Consider the following 18,178-nt stretch of genomic DNA (forward strand, 5'->3'; position numbering starts at 1 on the left):
ACCAAGGAGTGTGGTGGAGCCTCCTTCTTTGGAGGTCTTTAAGCAGAGGCTTGACAGGCATATGTCAAGAATGCTTTGATGGTGTTTCCTGCTTGGCAGGGGGTTGGACTGGATGGCCCTTGTGGTCTCTTCCAACTCTACGATTCTATGATTCTACCCGAGATCTTTTTTTTCACCTGGAAAGGTCAGCGGTCAGGCCTGGGAGATTCTGCATGCAAGTGTTATAGGAATGCTAAGGTCTTGTATATATAAAAAATAAATGTTCAAATGCACAAAGCAAACACATACATAAGTATACAAACCATGTTTCTGAAATAGTACAGGAGAACAATCCTGAAGCCATTTTGACTTTCCCAAATTGACCTCAAATATTTCTCTGCAAGGAGGAAGGAAATGGGAAAAGCTTTCCAATTTTCCTTGGACTGCAAGGGCTTGCACCTCCCTGTAAATACAGTCTGACAAGTATCTGTTAAGCTGAGCACATTATCAATGTGAGCAAGAGATTCAGGAACTAAGTATTTACCATCTCCAAGGAATGGCCAGGCTACCCGGAAAAGGCATTCAGACAATAAGGCATTATTAGGTACCCTGGCAGGCAGGAGAGAAGCAACACACTCAAATTTCTGCTGGAGACCACCTCTTTCTGTGATGTATGTATGGTGTTTTGGAGGGCGCTTGAGCTCCAAGGTAGGCAAATTTCAAATGTCTATATAAAAGCTTGCGCACCATTGTTCTGAGTTCCTCTCCTCCCTCCCTGCATGGGGTGAGCGGGGGACCCTGTTGTAACAGTTTAATAAAGATCAGGCTTGCTAGCTGCTTTGCTTCTCAATATTCTCTGGTTGGCCTCTGTTATTTTCTCCTACCGATAGAGAACCTACATAAGGACTCTATACGGGCTCTTAGATACCCCATAAGGGAAAGTGAACAGTATTTTTCTTATAACAGAAGTTGTGAGCTGTACCATGTATCAAGAAGTGGTTTTTTTGGTTTGCTGGTTTGCTGGTTTATCATGTTTTTGCATGTATTGGAAGCTGCCCAGAGTGGCTGGGGCAACCCAGCCAGATGGGCAGGGTATAAATAATAAAAGTAATATGATTATTATGGAGTCATGGCCAAGAAGAACGATAGAAAAGCCTACCAACCTTTTGCATCCGGTGTTTTAAGAGCAGGCAAATGGGTGGCAAGGGGGGAAGCAGCAGCCACAGAGTCTTCTGGCAGCTGGGAGATTCTGAAAACTGTCGGTGTTTCTCCCTCCATCACCCTCTCTGGCCCTGTGGCTTGCTGGGTGCTAAAGTCGCCTTGTGTCACAGCTGGAAGAAGCACGGCATCCGCTTCGTGGAAGGATGTTGCTGCCCCAGGAGTAATCCCTGGCGGGGGTGGGGTGGGAAACACAGAAGAAGATAAAATATCTGTTACGGGACAAACCCATTTAGGGAAAGCCAAATGCATTTAGAGCACCCTTATTCATTCATTCATTCATTCATTCATTCATTCATTCATTCATTTTTTTATTCTTTTTAAAATGTATTTGGAGGAATCTGATTTCCTAGGTCCATTTCAATCAGGGTTTAGGCCCGGTTTTGGCACCGAAACTGCTTTGCTCGCCCTGTATGATGGGTCCCTGTTAATTCTCCTCAACCTCTCAGCAGCTTTCGATACCATCGGCCATGGTACCCTTCTGGAGCAGCAGTCCAAACTAGGGGTGGGTGGCATGGCTTTGCAGTGGTTTCCGGTCCTACTTGGATAGACATTTCCAGAAGGTGATACTTGGGGCGCAACTACCCTCTTCCGAATTTTAAAATGGAAAGCGTAATGCTGGTGGTCAACAAAAGAGGTTCATCATCTTTCAAAGCAACTATTCTGAACTTAAAAATGGAAAGCGTAATGATGCTGGTGGTCAACAAAAGAGGTATAAACACTCTCTCAAGGCAAATGTTTAAAAATGTAGTATAAACACTGACAACTGGGAAACACTGGCCTGCGAGCGCTCCAGTTGGAGAACAGCCTTGACCAAAGGTGTCATGGGCTTTGAAGATGCTCGAACTCAGGACGCAAGGGAGAAACGCGCTAAGAGGAAGGCACACTTGGCAAACCCTCACTGTGAGCAACTCCCGCCCGGAAACCTATGTCCCCACTGTGGAAGGACGTGTCCCCACTGTGGAAGGACGTATGGATCCAGAATTGGCCTCCACAGTCACTTATGGACTCACTGCTAAAACTGTGTTTATGGAAGACAATCTTACTCGCCTACGAGGGATCGCCAAAGAAGAAGAAGCTTGGGGAGTGCTCTCCAGCCGCATGGAGCCTTCAATGTGGGGTTCTTTGGGGTTCAAATTTATCCCCTATGCACATTGTACAGGAGACAACATGTGTAAGAAGTTGGCAGGAATTTCCCCCCTTTTTATTCTTGCAGCAAGCGTTGGCTGAAATACTCCTCCTGCCGCAGAAGCAGCAGTAGCCGAGTCAGGTTGTGCCATTTCCTTTCCCGGACCTGTGCATTTTATGCTCCAATATCCTCACACCCACATGGTCTCCATTGATCACCCGGACTCCCCTCCGGAAAGCGAGAGCAAGACAGATGGCAGCGATTGCCAGCTGCGTCAGAGCCTAGCGTGACTGAGGCTCCCCTCCTGCAATGACACTTTTCCAGTGTTTTTATTATTATTATTCATTTGGGGACATTTCCGTCAAAGCAGCTGGCCGCCGCCAGAACCTGGGCCTGCCCAAACTAGCTGACTGCAGTGGCATAGAAATAGCCAGAAAAACACTGGATCGAGGCTGCAGAAGTTCTGTGCAGCCTGCAGGAAAAATTCCACAGCGACAGCAATTGCTCCAGAATGCAGAATCTGAAGGTCAAAAAAAAAAAAAAGTTCTCTTCCTCCTGCCAGAACAGCATCTGATTGTGGCAGCCGGCTAAAAATTCAAACTTGCCAGAATTTTTAAAAGCTCCCCTGCCCCTTCTTCAGGAATCAGGCAAATGAAACTTTAGGGGAACCAAAATATATGCCCTAGCCATCCTATTGACCAGCTTCTGTTTCCTGCATCAGGAATCCTGGGAGCTGTAGGCTGAAAACCTAACACCACTTATCCTACCCTCAACAAATTCAGCAGGAGTGGCTTTTGAGTAGACATGGTTCAGATTGCACTCTCTAACTAAGCTAAGATTTATTTGTCAGTTTAGTTTTTCATTTATATTCCACTTTTCCTCCAAGTAGCTCAGGGTGCCGTGCATCATTTTCTTTTCCCCCCCTCCCCATTTTTATTATCACAAAAACCCTGCAAGGTAGGTTAGGCTGAGAGTGAGGGGCTGGCCCTTAGGTCACCCAGTGAGCTTCATGGCCGAGGTGGGATTTGAACCCTGGTCTCCCAGGTCTTAGTCTGACAGTCAAACCACAACCATTTACTGAGCACTCACTGCATTTCCAGGGCTAGGTTTTTAGTCTGTGTCAACAGGACATTATCCAAAATGCATACATCTCTATTGGTTGTTTCTCCAACCAGCTTCACAACAATTGGAGTCCTTGAGCCTAATTCACCTCTAGCCAAGGTGTGGACACTTTTCAATGGGATAAACGGCATCCCCGCCCTGTCAACATTCTCTGGCACGCGCAGAAATGAATCCGACACTAATGAAGCTGTGCTGATGTGAGCAGAAAGGAGCTGTGAAACACACCAAAAAAAACCAAAGCCCAGCAACTTACCCCTTGGAGGCAGTAATGTGAACACACCCTCTATTGAGCAATCTGGGCCAATGAATGAGCAAATGCTGGCAGTAACCATGTTATAATACAGGTCAAAAACCAAAGAGTCCAGCTAGACAGGAAGTCTGGGACACCAAAGCAAAACTCTTGGCTCCGGTGCCAGACCTCGGCCAGCAAACAGGGAATGGAATCAAGGAAGAGGCCCAAAGAAGATAAAATCTCTTCTGATCATTTTGGGCAGATAAGGGACACGGAGGAAGGAAGGTTTATTTATTTATTTATTTGCTCATTTCATAAAATTTATATGCCACTTGGTTGTAAAAAAAAAAAAAAACCCTCAAAACGGTTTACAAAACAGATAGAACAATAAAATCAACCGGAATTATATATATATATATATATATATATTAAAGCTAAAACTCCAATAGACTAAAAACAGATTAAATCACATGTCAGCTTTCTCAAAACCTGGGCAGGCTTCCTAAACAACAACATCGTTAACAGGCATGGAAAGGGCACACTGAAGACACCTGGCCCTGATATCAACAGGCAGGGAGTTACAAAGTGTAGGTAAAAAAAAAGGTAAAGGACCCCTGGATGGCTAAGTCCAGTCAAAGGCGCTTTGGAGTTGCGGCGTTCATCTCACTTTCAGGTTGAGGGAGCCGGTGTTTGTCCACAGACAGCTCTCTGGGTCATGTGGCCAGCAGGACTAAACTGCTTCTGCGGCAACGGGCAAGACATTGTGACGGAAACCAGAGCGCACAAAAACACTGTTTACCTTCCCGCCGCAGTGGGACCTATTTATCTACTTGCACTGTCATGCTTTCGAACTGCTAGGTTGGCAGGAGCTGGGGCAGAGCAACGGGAGCTCACCCCATCGCGGGGATTTGAACCGCCAACCTTCTGATCGGCCAGCTCAAGAGACTCAGTGGTTTAGACCACAGCGCCACCCGCATCCCAAGGAGGCAATCTCATTGCCTGATGGCAATGTAGGCCAAGTCCTCTCATGTCAATAGCTCTTTATTCCAAGCCCTTCTTGAAAAAAGAACTGCCGAGTAGGAGGAGTGTGGTGTAATGGTTAGAGTGCTGGGTAAGGACCCGGAAGGCCAGGGTTCCAATCTCCCCTCTTGGCCATGAAGCTCACTGGGCAACCTCGGGCCAGTAACCACCGCTCAACATAACCCATCCCACTGGGCTGCTGTGAGGATAAAATGGGGAGGGGGCAGGATTGTATATGCCCCATTGAGCAGCTTTGAGGGAAGGCGGGATAGGGACGCTTACCAAATAATCTGAAAGCAAAAGGAGGAATTTATTTACCTCTTGACAGATCTCTCGGGGTTTGGAAGACGTCTGATTTGGTCGCGTCCGTCGTAGCGGTGGTCCCTGCAAGGGATCTGGAATGGGAAGTGGCAACAGGCTCTCCATTTTCCACTGCACTCCCAGAGGGGGCTGCAGCTTTCACTGGCGGGCCAGCAACACGGGCAGGATCCAGGCTGGCAGAGGGCGAGGTGGGCTCCCCGCTTGGCACGGACGCCAGGCCCAACCCGGTCTGAACATTTTCACTTCCTTTCGGCGCGGCTGCCGATAATCTCGGCGGCGGCAGGGCCTTCTTCACATCGTCTTCCTCTTCCTCTCCCCCCACGGCGGGATAAAGCCCCGTCACGGGTCTCAGAGCATTCAGCCGACTGGCGGGCCCAAATTTTGTATCATCCCAGTCATCACTTTGTGGTGTGACAGTCGCCACGGCACCAGGAACGCCTTCCAAGAGCTCCCTTTCCGTGGAGATCCCCACTTGCAAACCCGAGGCGGCGTCAGCCGGAGCCAAAGCAGGTCTCGCAGGACCCTCTGTGCCTCTCAAAACCGAGGGGGCGTCTCTGTCTGGCCCTTGCTCAGAATCAACGTACTGACCCACTGGAGGGGAAGGAGTCACGGAGCGGCCGCTGGCTATCGTTTCGGAAATGTGCGCTTCTTCCGTGGCCGGTTGCCATGTGGCGCTTCTGCCTCCTTCCAAGACGTCTGGCGCGAAAACGTCCACCATTGAACCGAGCCTGTCTCCTCCCCCGCCACCCTCCACCAGCTCTCCTGCGGTAGTGCTGAGCCCAACAGCCCTCGCATTCGGGTCTGGAGCAGTCACAACCGGGGTGAGCAGGACTTCGCTTTGCTCGCTGCTCCCCAGTTCTTTACTGGGAACACTGGGATCCAACTGCTGCTCGCTGCCACCCACCGCTGGGGTTGCAGCCGTGGCGTCAACACTCAAACCCTGGCGCCCTGGAGGACCTTGAGCACCCAGGCTGGTTGGCAGCGTGGCTTTGATGGTGGTGGCAGTGTTTAGCGGCTCCCCGGTTGGCTCAACTGTGGCGCCTTTGTAGAGGCTTCCGGAAGTCGCACTGCTGGCTGCTTGCGCGGGTGAGCTGAAGGGGCTTTCTGGAACCGGGACGCTCACGTTTCCGGGGTCTTCTGGAAAGGCCTGACGTAGTTGTCTCGCGGGCCGCCCCTCCGCCTCCCAAAAAGCGAGGCATTGCGGACTGCAGGAGCTGAGCAGGAAGAGGCAGATGGAGAGGCAGGCGGGAAAGCCCATCGGATGGGGGCCCATCCTGGCGGAGCGTCGTGCGGGGGAACGAGGAGAGCAAATGGTGCCGGGGACCAAGACCTGGAAGCGAGAAGCAAAAGAGAGCTCTCAGTTCAGTTAAGCTCGTGAATGAGCGGTTTCAAATTAAACTGAGAACTTAAGAACACGGTGCTGATCATGCCAAGGTTGCAGGTTCGATCCCAGTTAAGGGACAACTGCATATCCCTGCATTGCAAGGGGTTGGACTAGATGATCCTCGGGATCCCTTCCACCTCTATCATTCAATTAAACTGTCTGCTGGATCAGGCCCCATGGAGTCTGTATGGGCAATCTATCTGGAAGATAAATTGTATTTCGAGGAGCTAGTGATGTAACATGGTTACCCCTCCTGCCTCTTGTTGCTTTCCCTTATCATCTCCTGTTACGTTCTTTGATGGCATGAGAACAGCCTTTGATGTCTTAATCAATGGGGAGGTAAAGTGATAGTGCTGGGTACCTTCTTTGATGTGGGACATTGTTTTGAGAAAGTGAGGCATTGGGAGGGGGTGGCTAATGAATGATCTGCACAGTAGTCACTTGGGCAAGCCACACAGGCTAGCTAGCTAGCTATAAATCAGATGGTTTGGGGCCGAGTTTTTGAGAAGCTTGTGCACAAACTGATCAGCTGCGGGGCTGTGTGAGACCTGCTAAAAACATTTTTGTTTAGGCTGCCTTCCCAGACATAAAGAATGCTGCCACGAGTTTTTAATCTGGCTTTTAGCTTCTTGCTTGATTTTAATTTTTTAAAAAATGTTTCAGATATTTGTTTTTTAACTGCTTTTACTGATATTTTTTACTGCTTTGGATGCTGCTTAGAAATAAAATAAATGCCACTGCTAAGATTATATTGACACACATTTCAGGCTCCAACTTCCAAGAACCCTGCTGAGCATGGCCAAATATTTAAGGCCCATTAGGGCTTGCTGATCAGAAGGTCGGTGGTTCGAAACCCTGTGACGGGGTGAGCTCCCGTTGCTTGGTCCCAGCTCCTGCCAACCTAGCAGTTCAAAAGCACGTCAAAAAATGCAAGTAGATAAATAGGAACCGCTACAGTGGGAAGGTAAACGGCGTTTCCATGTGCTGCTCTGGTTTGCCAGAAGCGGCTTTGTCATGCTGGCCACATGACCTGGAAGCTATACGCCGGCTCCCTCGGCCAATAATGCGAGATGAGCGCACAACCCCAGAGTCGGTCACAACTGGACCTAATGGTCAGGGGTCCCCTTTACCTTTACCTTACAGATCAGATATGCCACTGAAAGGATGCAGATTTGGAAGGTGGGATAAAGGTTTGGCTGCCATTTGCCAGAACCAGGTGCTTGCTCTGCTCAGAGCCAGTGTGGTGTAGTGGTTAAGAGCGGTCAACTCGTAATCTGGTAAACCGGGTTCGCGTCTCCGCTCCTCCACATGCAGCTGCTGGGTGACCTTGGGCTAGTCACACTTCTCTGAAGTCTCTCAGCCTCACTCACCTCACAGAGTGTTTGTTGTGGGGGAGGAAGGAAAAAGAGATTGTTAGCCACTTTGAGACTCCTTCGGGTAGTGATAAAGCAGGATATCAAATCCCTTCTTCTTCTTCTTCTTCTTCTTCTTCTTCTTCTTCTTCTTCTTCTTCTTCTTCTTCTTCTTCTTCTTCTTCTCATCACAAACACCTCCATCCCTAAAGTTCAAGGAACATGACACCCTGTTGACAGGCTTGATGGAGAGAACTGCAAGGAGCTGGCAGTTGTCATCTCTCAACGTTGCACCCTGTGGTGCCAGGCTCAGTCACTGGTAGGTGCAGCGATTAAAGCTTCCCAACAATGCTTCGCTACAATACTTTCACCCTTAATCCAAGGGCAGCTCCTTTGCAAAGGGGTGGGAGGAATTTGCAAACATACTAAGAAGGTGCATCTCCTCCATAAAAAGAAAAAATAGGAAATCTCCTTGCATGTGGAAAACTAGCACATCAGGGAGAAGGTCAGGCCAAGACACTTCTCCAGGAGAGGCTAGCTTTCTACGTGCAAGGGATTTTTCTACTTCACAAGACACTCAGTTGTTGCCTTAGACCAGCAATTTTGTGGCACCTACCTTTTTCTGTTTTGTTGAACCTATACTGTGCTGTTGTGTTGGGAATTGTTTTATTTTTTAAAATAATCTGTCAACTGTTTTATTCGGTTTTCTGTTGTGCTATTATATTCTCGCAACCCTTACTGGTACCTTATGGTGAATGGCAGGTAAGTAATCTTATAAACAGGCAAGTTAATAATGATAATTTCTCCTGCATATCAGATTTCTACAGACTGAAGAGGACTGTACCATTCTGTTCTAGAATGAACCATACAAACAAGCCCTTTAAGTTACTAGATGAATGTTTATTATCATGTTGTGTTGTGTTGCATTGTGTTTGTTGTTATGTTATGTTATGTTATTATTATCATATATTTATTTATACCCCACCTTCTCCCCTGACAGCATCTCAAGGCAGCTGCCAAATAAAATAAGAACAGCTAAAAACATGGAACTAATAATAATAATTTTTAAAAACCAATCAAATATTAATAGAAATTTAAACTATATATGATCTGCCTTCACTGCCTCCAACCATGGAGGTAGAATGTATTGATATGAAACAAGATTTCATATCAATTGATTGATATAACAATAAGCTATAATTGTGCAACCCGAATTTGTAGAACGTGATCGAATCTGCGCCAGAAAAGAGTGAGTGTCTGTAAATGCTCCCTGAAGAAAATCTGTACCCCTCCGTTGCTCCTCTGCAAGACTAATCTGCAAGCATGGCGATGGGATCTGGGGTCTATTCAAATGTCCAGGTCGCAAACCACATGGTATAGCTCTTTCTGGCCCAGCCCACCTCAGGTGACAAAGGAGGGAATCCAATATAGTGATGTTCCAGGAGGGGGTGGCATTTTAAAACTGAGAAGCAGCCTTGGAAAGCTGAGCGGATAGCAGGAGCTGAGTGTGCTTAACCCCTTTCTGGTAAGCTATTTTGATACTCAGAATCTCCCTCTCCCTCCCTGGGACATATCCACTCCCCTTGCACAGTTACAGGTTGAATAAGCAGCTAGAACCCAGCAGCAGGGAATTATATTGGGAGGGGAGTTATTTGGCCAGAAATGAATGGCAGGGGGGGGGAGTTTAAGCAGCTCCACATGCACACAAACAAACAAACAAACAAACAAACACACTGCTTCTCACTTTAAAACTGCAGACTCCCCAGGTTGCTTGTTTGTTTGTTTGTTTGTTTGCTTGTTTGTTTGTTTTTAAAGGAATCATTACACGGTTTGAAGTTTTGCTCCCGCCCTCACAGGAAGCAAAAGGTTCACCACACAAAAAGAGGGGTTCTTTGAATCCCGGAGAGTCAAACCATTGCAACAGCAAGGCAATACAATAATGCTGTGGTTGTTGGTTTTTTTCAGGGCACGGAGAGGCTGAGTGTTTGGGGACTTTGCCTCCTTTCAGAGTAAATCAACAATACTTGTAATAAACTACCAGTGGAGGGGCAAGGACCAAAAGGAAACCTCCTCCTCCTCCTCCTCCTCACCGAATTCCTCCTCTCCGATTCCTCCTTTTTTCATTACTAATTGTTGGTGAAGCAAATCCCTTCCTTTACTAGCTTTCTCCTGCTTCTTCTCTAAGTCAGTCAGTGTCAGAATGAGCTAGCATGTGCTAGTGTTAACTTCTTTGCTCTGCCTTGGCCACAGGTGAAACCTTTGCATTAAAATGTCTTTATTTCCTAGAGCAATAAACCTCATGTTTTCTTTGATCCTTCCAGACAGCAGTCTTACCAGACTATTTTTTCCCCTGCACGGCACTGTATTGTATTTACCAACTTGTGATACCCTGAGGCTGACAAAAGTTCCTCACCTCTTCAGATTCCTGTTCAGTTTGAACAAGGGGAGTCAGGCTCAGGTTCCCCACTCAAGTGCAAATCGGGGAAATTAAGCCCCATTTGCTTCCCCTGCCCCAAAGAATCCTGGGAATTGTAGTTTGCTAAGGTTATTGGGTGTTGTTTGGAGATCCCTTCATTGCCCTCTCAGAGCTCCAATTCCCAGAGTCCCCTGGGAAGCCGCTCTGGGAATCATAGCTGTGTGAGGGAAACAAAGGAACTTCCTAACAACTCTCAGCATCCTTAACAAACTACAGTTCCCATGATTCTTTGGGTGGGTGGGGGGGAGCCATGACTGTTTAAAGTTGTGTTCTAAATTTATGGAGAAGATGGGGCCCACTTTGCTAGTCAGCCTTACTGTTCAGCCTAGTCCGCTTCACAGGGCTGCTGAGAAGATAATATGGCATAAACCTCCACAATTTAGACACCTTGGAGAAAAAGCAGGAAATTAGCGTGATAAATAAGTACAGTGGTGCCTCGACTTACGAATTTAATCCGTTCCAAAGGCGCCTTCGTAGGTCGAAAAATTCGTAAGTCGAAAAGCGCCATTGGAAACGCGGTTTCCCATAGGAATGCATTGGAAACGGAAAAATTCGTAAGTCGAAGCAACCACATCTAAAAATTCGTAAGTCGAAAAATCTCTATCTAAAACCGCCACGGTTTCCTTTCGGATGTCGAGACATTCGTACATGCGCGGCCATTTGCCCCATTCGTAAGTCGAAAAATTCGGTTGTCGAGTCGTTCGTAAGTCGAGGTACCACTGTATGAAACTAACTTCATACCCTGCAAGTGTTGTGGGGGGAAACAGGGCATCCTGCTTTCTCGCACGAAAACAAGGTGGCCATTTTGGGTGCTGCTATTTTGTGTTATTTTGTGCCTAGATCTCGCCCAGAAAAAAAGGTCTCTTTCGGGGCTGCGATCTTATGTTTTGGAGCACCTGAAAACACAACCCCCAAAAGTGCATTTTTGGGGCTCCATGATCTCAGGCGGGTCACATGAGACTCGGGCGGGAAGATATGCACCCCGGTTTTGGGACTCAAGATGTTGGAGGGTATGTAATTTCAGCTTTTTTTAGAGAGAGAGAGAAGGAAAGGCTGTATTTCAGGGCTGCACAGCTAAGCCAAAAGAACGCACAAACCAGGAGCTAAAAAACCTTCCTTTTCTGCATGGGCCTGGGACCAACACATGGCTAGCAGTTTATGTTCACCAAACCTGTCATTAGCCACAGCAGAACACCAGCACTGATGGCATCAGATTTGGGGCTGGGCACAGGTGCCCCCCCCAAAAAAATTGCTTTTTTAAAGCGTGAATCTGTGGCTAGCTTTGCAGGCCTCCCCTCCCTGTTCCTCCAACCTTCTCCAAAATCTGGTGATCCATTTGCTACAGGGATACATGCAAACAGCACTAATCCACTTAGCTATTTCTCTGTGGGGAAACAGATGGCCCCTTAAATTTCCGGGGCACAGATCTGTTGGTTTTTATGAATTAAAACACGCACGAAAATGACCGTCCCTTCCTCCAAAACACCCCATCTGCAAAGATCACAGCTTGTGCCTCACGCTATATATCATTGCACCAGAGTGCCGCCTTATGTTATTTTTAAAGCGGGGTGTAGCATCTCTGCACAGCAGACAAATGGCAAATGGTCTGAAGTTTCGCTCCTCCCTCACCCCCCACCACCTCGCTTCCATCTCCAAACAAATCAATTCCCTGTGGCTGTTCTGAACATTAAATGCCAAACACATGATTATCATTATCATCATCATTATTATTATTTTTCCTTTTTAAGGGAAGGAGCTGTAAGGATAGCAGCAGACAGTAACCTTCAGAGACATTTCTGCGACACACAAAAAGTTCAAAGGAAAGAAAGGCTTGCAATTCTTAGCCTCTCTCTCTTTTTTTTTTTTTTTGGTCCCTTTCTTGCAATCGCTTAAACCTTGGAATTCCACAACGAGGCACTTGCTCCAAAGCCTGGAGAGCTAGAGAAATGAATGAAATCAAAGCCAGTGAATTGGAGGGGGGAAATTCGATCTTTGCACAAGAAACTTGGGAGGAAAGGTGGGGGGAGAGGTGGAGAGATGGGGGGGAGCAAATCCCCAAACAAAAGGCAGGCAGAGGCAGAAAGCCTCCATTTGCTGAAGCGGTACACAAAGAAGCTCTCAGCAGCAATCTTCGCTGCTGTTCTTGTGGAATGCAACGCTTGCAAGGGGGGGGACCCTTTGCATCCTCCCACCAAGGCCTCCTTGCACCCCCAGCCCTGAAAAAGCCCAGGGCAGTGCGGGCATCCCTCCTTGTCTAGGGATCTTTAGCTTCAACTGGCCAAAGTGACTTGGGAGAAGTCTCTCTGCAGACAAGTTCTCGGCCTCCCTTGGACCCCTAGACTTCCCCTCCCTCGTTGCCAGGAAACAGGCCAAGCTCTGTATCAGCCCTGCCTTACCTGAGCGCCCGCCATCCTTTCAGCTAGGCAGCATCTTCAGGAAGAGGTCTCTGGGCTGGTCCTCAGCATCCTCCTCTCAGCTGCTCTGCTGCTGCCTTCATGGCCAGGAGAGACTGGGAGGAGGAAAGGAGAAGAGGGAGGGGAAGAAAGAGGCTGCTGTTCATATTCATCAACCACTCCTCCTCACTGGCTCAGGGATTGGGCCAGGCGGTAGTAGCAAGACTCCCACCCACCCATGGGGGCCCTCCTTCGACCCGCCCACCAGCCGCAGACAAGTGCTCTGCTTATAAGAGTTGGAGGGGGGCGGGGATGAGAGGGTGGTCCTCGTGCGAGCAGGTTTGTCCAGTGGAATCATAAATAGCAAGACTTTTTAAAAAAGCAAAAACGCTTTTTGGGTGGCAAAGGGGAGGGTCCATATAGCTCAGAGGTAGGGCACCTGCTCGGCATGTAGAAGGTGCCAAGTTCAGCATCTAAAGGGGGAGCAGAGCGCAGGTGAAGGACGCTGGGTGGACAAATCAACAACCACAATAACAGAAACAATGGCTTCCTTCTGGATTTGATGCATCCCACGCTGAATTACAGGTGTGCAGCCTCCATCCAGGTGCGCTTGCCGAGAGATCAAGCTTGAGAGTTTCTCAGTGCAAAGAATGTGCTCTACCAGTGAGCAAGGACCACTGGATTATTCTGAGAGAAAAGGAAGCAGGAACGGCAGCAGTTTGCATGTTCGTCTGTGGTCAGGAACAGAATTCAATAAGTGAATGCGATTGGTTTTCACTCAGATCATTGTTTTTTAAACCAAATTGTTGTTGCTGCTGTTGTTATATTTATTACATTTATATACCGCCCTGCATGTTGTCTTTGTCCATGGAGTTTTCTTGGCAGGGATACTGGAGTGGCTTGCCAGTTCCTTCTCCAGGTGGATCACGTTTAGTCAAAACTCTCCACTATGACCTGTCCATCTTGGGTGGCCCTGCATGGCATAGCTCATAGCTTCTCTGAGTTATTCAAGCCCCTTCGCCACGACAAGGCATTGATCCATGAAGGGGATCCTAGAAGATCAAACCTATCCATTCTTAAGGAAATCAGCCCTGAGTGCTCCCTGGAAGGACAGATCGTGAAGCTGAGGCTCCAATACTTTGGCCACCTCATGAGAAGAGAAGAATCCTTGGAAAAGACCCTGATGTTGGGAAAGATGGAGGGCACTAGGAGAAGGGGACGACAGAGGATGAGATGGTTGGACAGTGTTCTCGAAGCTACGAACATGAGTTTGACCAAACTGCGGGAGGCAGTGCAAGACAGGAGTGCCTGGCGTGCTCTGGTCCATGGGGTCACGAAGAGTCGGGCACGACTAAATGACTAAACAACAACATACCGCCCTGCATCCGAAGATCTCAGAGTGGTTCATAAGGTAAAAATACATGACAGGGGCTAAAAATAAATAGTTAAAACAAAAGAAAAACAAAATAACTCCCTCCCCCCCACACACAAACACACATTTAAAAGGCTGTAGAAGAAGAGCCTCAGATGATGGTCACAAGATCTGGGTCAGTTTATACAGGGAGAATTGGTCCTTGAGGTATTGCAACCCTGAGCCATTTAAGTGTGCAGAATATATGCAATTACTTTCTTTTACATTGTTTAGAAGTTTCCATTACATTGTAATGAATGTAAGTTACATTGGTTACATAAATAGTTGTGTAACCTGCATAACTTAACTTTAGGTAAAGGTAAAGGGACCCCTGACCATTAGGTCCAGTCGTGACCGACTCTGGGGTTGCGCGCTCATCTCGCATTATTGGCCGAGGGAGCCAGCGTATAGCTTTCAGGTCATGTGGCCAGCATGACAAAGCCGCTTCTGGCAAACCAGAGCAGCACACGGAAACGCCGTTTACCTTCCCGCTGTAGCGGTTCCTATTTATCTACTTGCATTTTGACGTGCTTTTGAACTGCTAGGTTGGCAGGAGCTGGGACCGAGCAACGGGAGCTCACCCCGTCACAGGGATTCGAACCGCCGACCTTCTGATCAGCAAGCCCTAGGCTCAGTGGTTTAACCCACAGCGCCACCTGTAGCAATACATATAACACAGTATTTCAGCCCTCCAGATGTTTTGAGACTACAATTCCCATCATCCCCGACCACTGGTCCTGCTAGCTAGGGATCATGGGAGTTGTAGGCCAAAAACATCTGAGGAAGCCTGCAGTATTTGATGGAAACCAAACTGCAGCAGAACGGAAAACTGTGCTGATTGTGATGAATACAGGTCAGAACAGAAATTTATGCCTCCTTGCAGTGAGCTACAGTAAGGTTACCAGACGTCCCCATTTCCTGGGGACAGTCCCCGGATTTACAAATCAGTTCCCTGGCAAAATCCATCTATTTAGTAGGAAGTTGCAAAGTGTCCCAGATTCACTGGAAAAAAATCTGGTAAACTTAAGCTACAGCCCTCACCCAACTTTTCGCCCTTCGCCATCCTTCCATAACAATATGCATGTAATTTTCCTTTAGCTCACCTGGATTTTCTCTCTTAATGATTTCCACAAGAACATCACAAGCAGCAAAGCAGAAGCCAATTTATACCTGCTCTGCCCAGGCCACCCCCTTGTGGCATGGCAGGTGGGTGTTCTTGAGATTTCCATTTTTGTTTGACCACAAAAAGAACAGAGCCCAGCTCCGCTCCTGATCTCTCCGGTGCTGATGGAAGTAGAAACTATTTTACTTGTGTGAATCAAGTCAGCAGTTACAACCTGGGAAGCAGAATTGCTGAGTAAAAAGAAATACCCAGTCGCTCTCACTGAACTACCCAAGGTCACACGAGGAAGTTGCAATTCTGGGAATGAAGCCTGGAAGAGAAAGACCCTTGCGCCTTCCAGGGCTAACCAGGGTTTGTTGGAGAGTCTGTTAAGAGTGTGCATAAATCAATGGAACAAATAAGTGCTCTGAAGTAAAGAGAATAAATCTCGGGGGTGGAGGGAACCCATTGAAAAAGTCACACCACATGGTAGCATCTCAACTTAAATTTAAACCACCATCTGTCGGTTCCCTGCAGTACCGAGCTATTTCCTTCCTCTCCCTGTCCTACATAGCGAGTTGCAAAATTAGACAAGCACAGCAATGAGAAAAATAAGCAAGCGGAACGGAGGGAGAAGGAAAGCCAACCCAAGGAGATGTTCTCAAGGGCACCCCAAGAGGTCAGCCTATTAATTAATGCAAAAGGAAACTATTATCAGATGGTGCATAAGGAGAGCCCTGCTGTGGGATGAGATCAAAACTGAATCATAGAATCATAGAGTTGGAAGAGACCACAAGGGCCATCCAGTCCAACCCCCTGCCAAGCAGGAAACACCATCAAAGCATTCTTGACATATGCCTGTCAAGCCTCTGCTTAAAGACCTCCAAAGAAGGAGACTCCACCACACTCCTTGGCAGCAAATTCCACTGACGAACAGCTCTTACTGTCAGGAAGTTCTTCCTAATGTTTAGGTGGAATCGTCTTTCTTGAAGTTTGAATCCATTGCTCCATGTCTGCCTCACTGGAGCAGCAGAAAATAATCTTTCTCCCTCCTCCATATGACATCCTTTCATATATTTGAACATGGCTATCATATCACCCCTTAACCTTCTCTTCTCCTGGCTAAACATACCCAGCTCCCTAAGCCGTTCCTCATAAGGCATCGTTTCCAGGCCTTTGACCATTTTGGTTGCCCTGCTCTGGACACGTTCCAGCTCGTCAGTATCCTTCTTGAACTGTGGTGCCCAGAACTATGGTGCCCAAAACTGGTCCATCTTGTTCAGCATCTCCTTTCCCACAGAGGGGCAGCCAGATCCCTCTTGGAAAGCTCACAAGGGGGACGTGAGTGCAATATTCCTCATGCATTGTTTCCCAGCAACTACTACATTTATTTCCTCTACTGATACTGAAGCTTGTATGTAGGATGCACATGGCCAAAATGGCAAGTAGTAACCACCGATAGCCTTTTCTTCCCTGCATTTGTCAAATCCCCCGGAGGTAGCAGATTGCCTAGTTTAACTATGTGCTGTGTGAAAAGGCACAGGGAGTCCGTAACTTATGCAGGGATTACGTTCAAGGGATCATGCCAAAAAACATATAGTCAAAGCACCTGGCGGTCAGTGGCAGGTGGTTGCCAAAGTCATTTTCCCCCGGATGCCCACCATATTATGCGCCCTTTAAAAAAAAAATTTTAAATGATGATGATGATGATGATTATATACCACCCTATACCCGGAGGTCTCAGGACGGTTCAAAGAACAAAAGATGACTAAAGGGATGGAACAACTGCCCTATGAGGAAAACTATCATCATTTGGGACTTTTTGGCTTAGAGAAAAGGCAAGAAAGAGGAGACATGACAAAGGTATATAAAATAATGCGTTTTTCTGGAGGGAGTGGACGAGGCATTTTTCTCCCTCTCTCCAATACTAGAACTCAAGAGATAATTTTTATATAATTGTTTATAATTGTTTTATATATATATAGGAGGGGGGAGAGTGGAAGGGTGGGAAGTCTGAGGTTCAACGCAAAAGATGCAGGATTTGACAAAGGATTTATGGAGTTAGTATCCCTAAAACTGGGACCCAGGTGGCGCAGTGGGTTAAACCACTGAGCCTAGGGCTTGCTGATCAGAAGGTCGGCGGTTCGAATCCCTGTGACGGGGTGAGCTCCCGTTGCTTGGTCCCAGCTCCTGCCAACCTAGCAGTTCGAAAGCATGTCAAAATGCAAGTAGATAAATAGGAACCGCTACAGCGGGAAGGTAAACGGCGTTTCCATGTGCTGCTCTGGTTTGCCAGAAGCGGCTTTGTCATGCTGGCCACATGACCTGGAAGCTATACGCCGGCTCCCTCGGCCAATAATGCGAGATGAGCGCGCAACCCCAGAGTCGGTCACGACTGGATCTAATGGTCAGGGGTCCCTTTACCTTTACCTATCCCTAAAACACGTCAAGACGCCTTTGTGCCCGTGTGCATGCATGCAAATATCTGGAGCTCAGGGATGTCAATCATTTATCATTTAAAGTATATTTCATGCCCACTCTTCATCCTTGTGGAAGCGATTTCAAAACGGCAGCCCCCCTAGCTCGTGTGAATGCACCACCACCCTTGAAGACCTAAGTGGAATATTTCTTATCGAGCATCCCTCTTCTTTCTCTTTGGCGATCACTCGTAGCCGAATAAGACTGTCTTCCACAAACGCGGAAGATTTCTTATCGAGCATCCCAACGACACCCGGAAATGTGGCTTCCACTTCGTTAGACTGCGCCCCCTTTACTCTCCCCGTTCCGCCGCCAGCCTCAACCCTTCGCCCAGCGACGGCGGTGGGGTGTTTCCCGCATTGCCTGCCGAACCTAGGGGCGGCGAGGAGAACCTAGGGGCGCTTATGGCTCTTTAGACAAAAAACAACAATAACTGTGGAGTTAAGGAGAAGACGTGCGGAAAGAAATGAGGGCGTCATAAATAATCCCCGGGATCAGGCGGCATGTTGGGCACGCTGAAATGCGCCTGCTGCGCCGGAAGGTCCCCGCCCCACCAGCCAT

General features: G+C 47.7%; 1 protein-coding gene and 1 long non-coding RNA gene across 4 annotated transcripts in view; one reads left to right on the forward strand and one right to left on the reverse strand.

Moving 5' to 3' along the window:
- Nucleotides 1–12,883, reverse strand: part of ARMH4 (armadillo like helical domain containing 4) — a 43,713-nt gene extending 30,830 nt beyond the window's left edge. Inside the window, exons 1-3 of one of the 3 annotated variants that reach the window (XM_035103176.3) lie at nt 12,630–12,883; nt 5,019–6,351; nt 1,143–1,367 (exon numbers count right to left, since the gene is read on the reverse strand). In XM_035103176.3, the coding sequence (XP_034959067.2) occupies nt 1,143–1,367; nt 5,019–6,351; nt 12,630–12,644 (1,573 nt within the window). In that variant the 5' untranslated portion in view covers nt 12,645–12,883. Of the gene's footprint in view, nt 1–1,142; nt 1,368–5,018; nt 6,352–7,541; nt 7,724–7,775; nt 7,908–12,629 lie in introns of those variants that run through there. The other 2 variants (XM_088674566.1, XM_088674571.1) reach the window with 2 other exon arrangements.
- On the forward strand, nt 9,225–14,181 carry LOC148687758 (uncharacterized). Its single transcript, XR_015951141.1, has 3 exons — nt 9,225–9,282; nt 11,074–11,243; nt 13,212–14,181. It is a non-coding gene; the product is annotated as an uncharacterized LOC148687758 (long non-coding RNA).
- Nucleotides 14,182–18,178: the final 3,997 nt, after the last annotated feature.

Source organism: Zootoca vivipara, chromosome 1 (genome assembly GCF_965207765.1).
Source record: "Zootoca vivipara chromosome 1, rZooViv2.hap1.1, whole genome shotgun sequence".
NCBI lineage: Eukaryota > Metazoa > Chordata > Lepidosauria > Squamata > Lacertidae > Zootoca > Zootoca vivipara.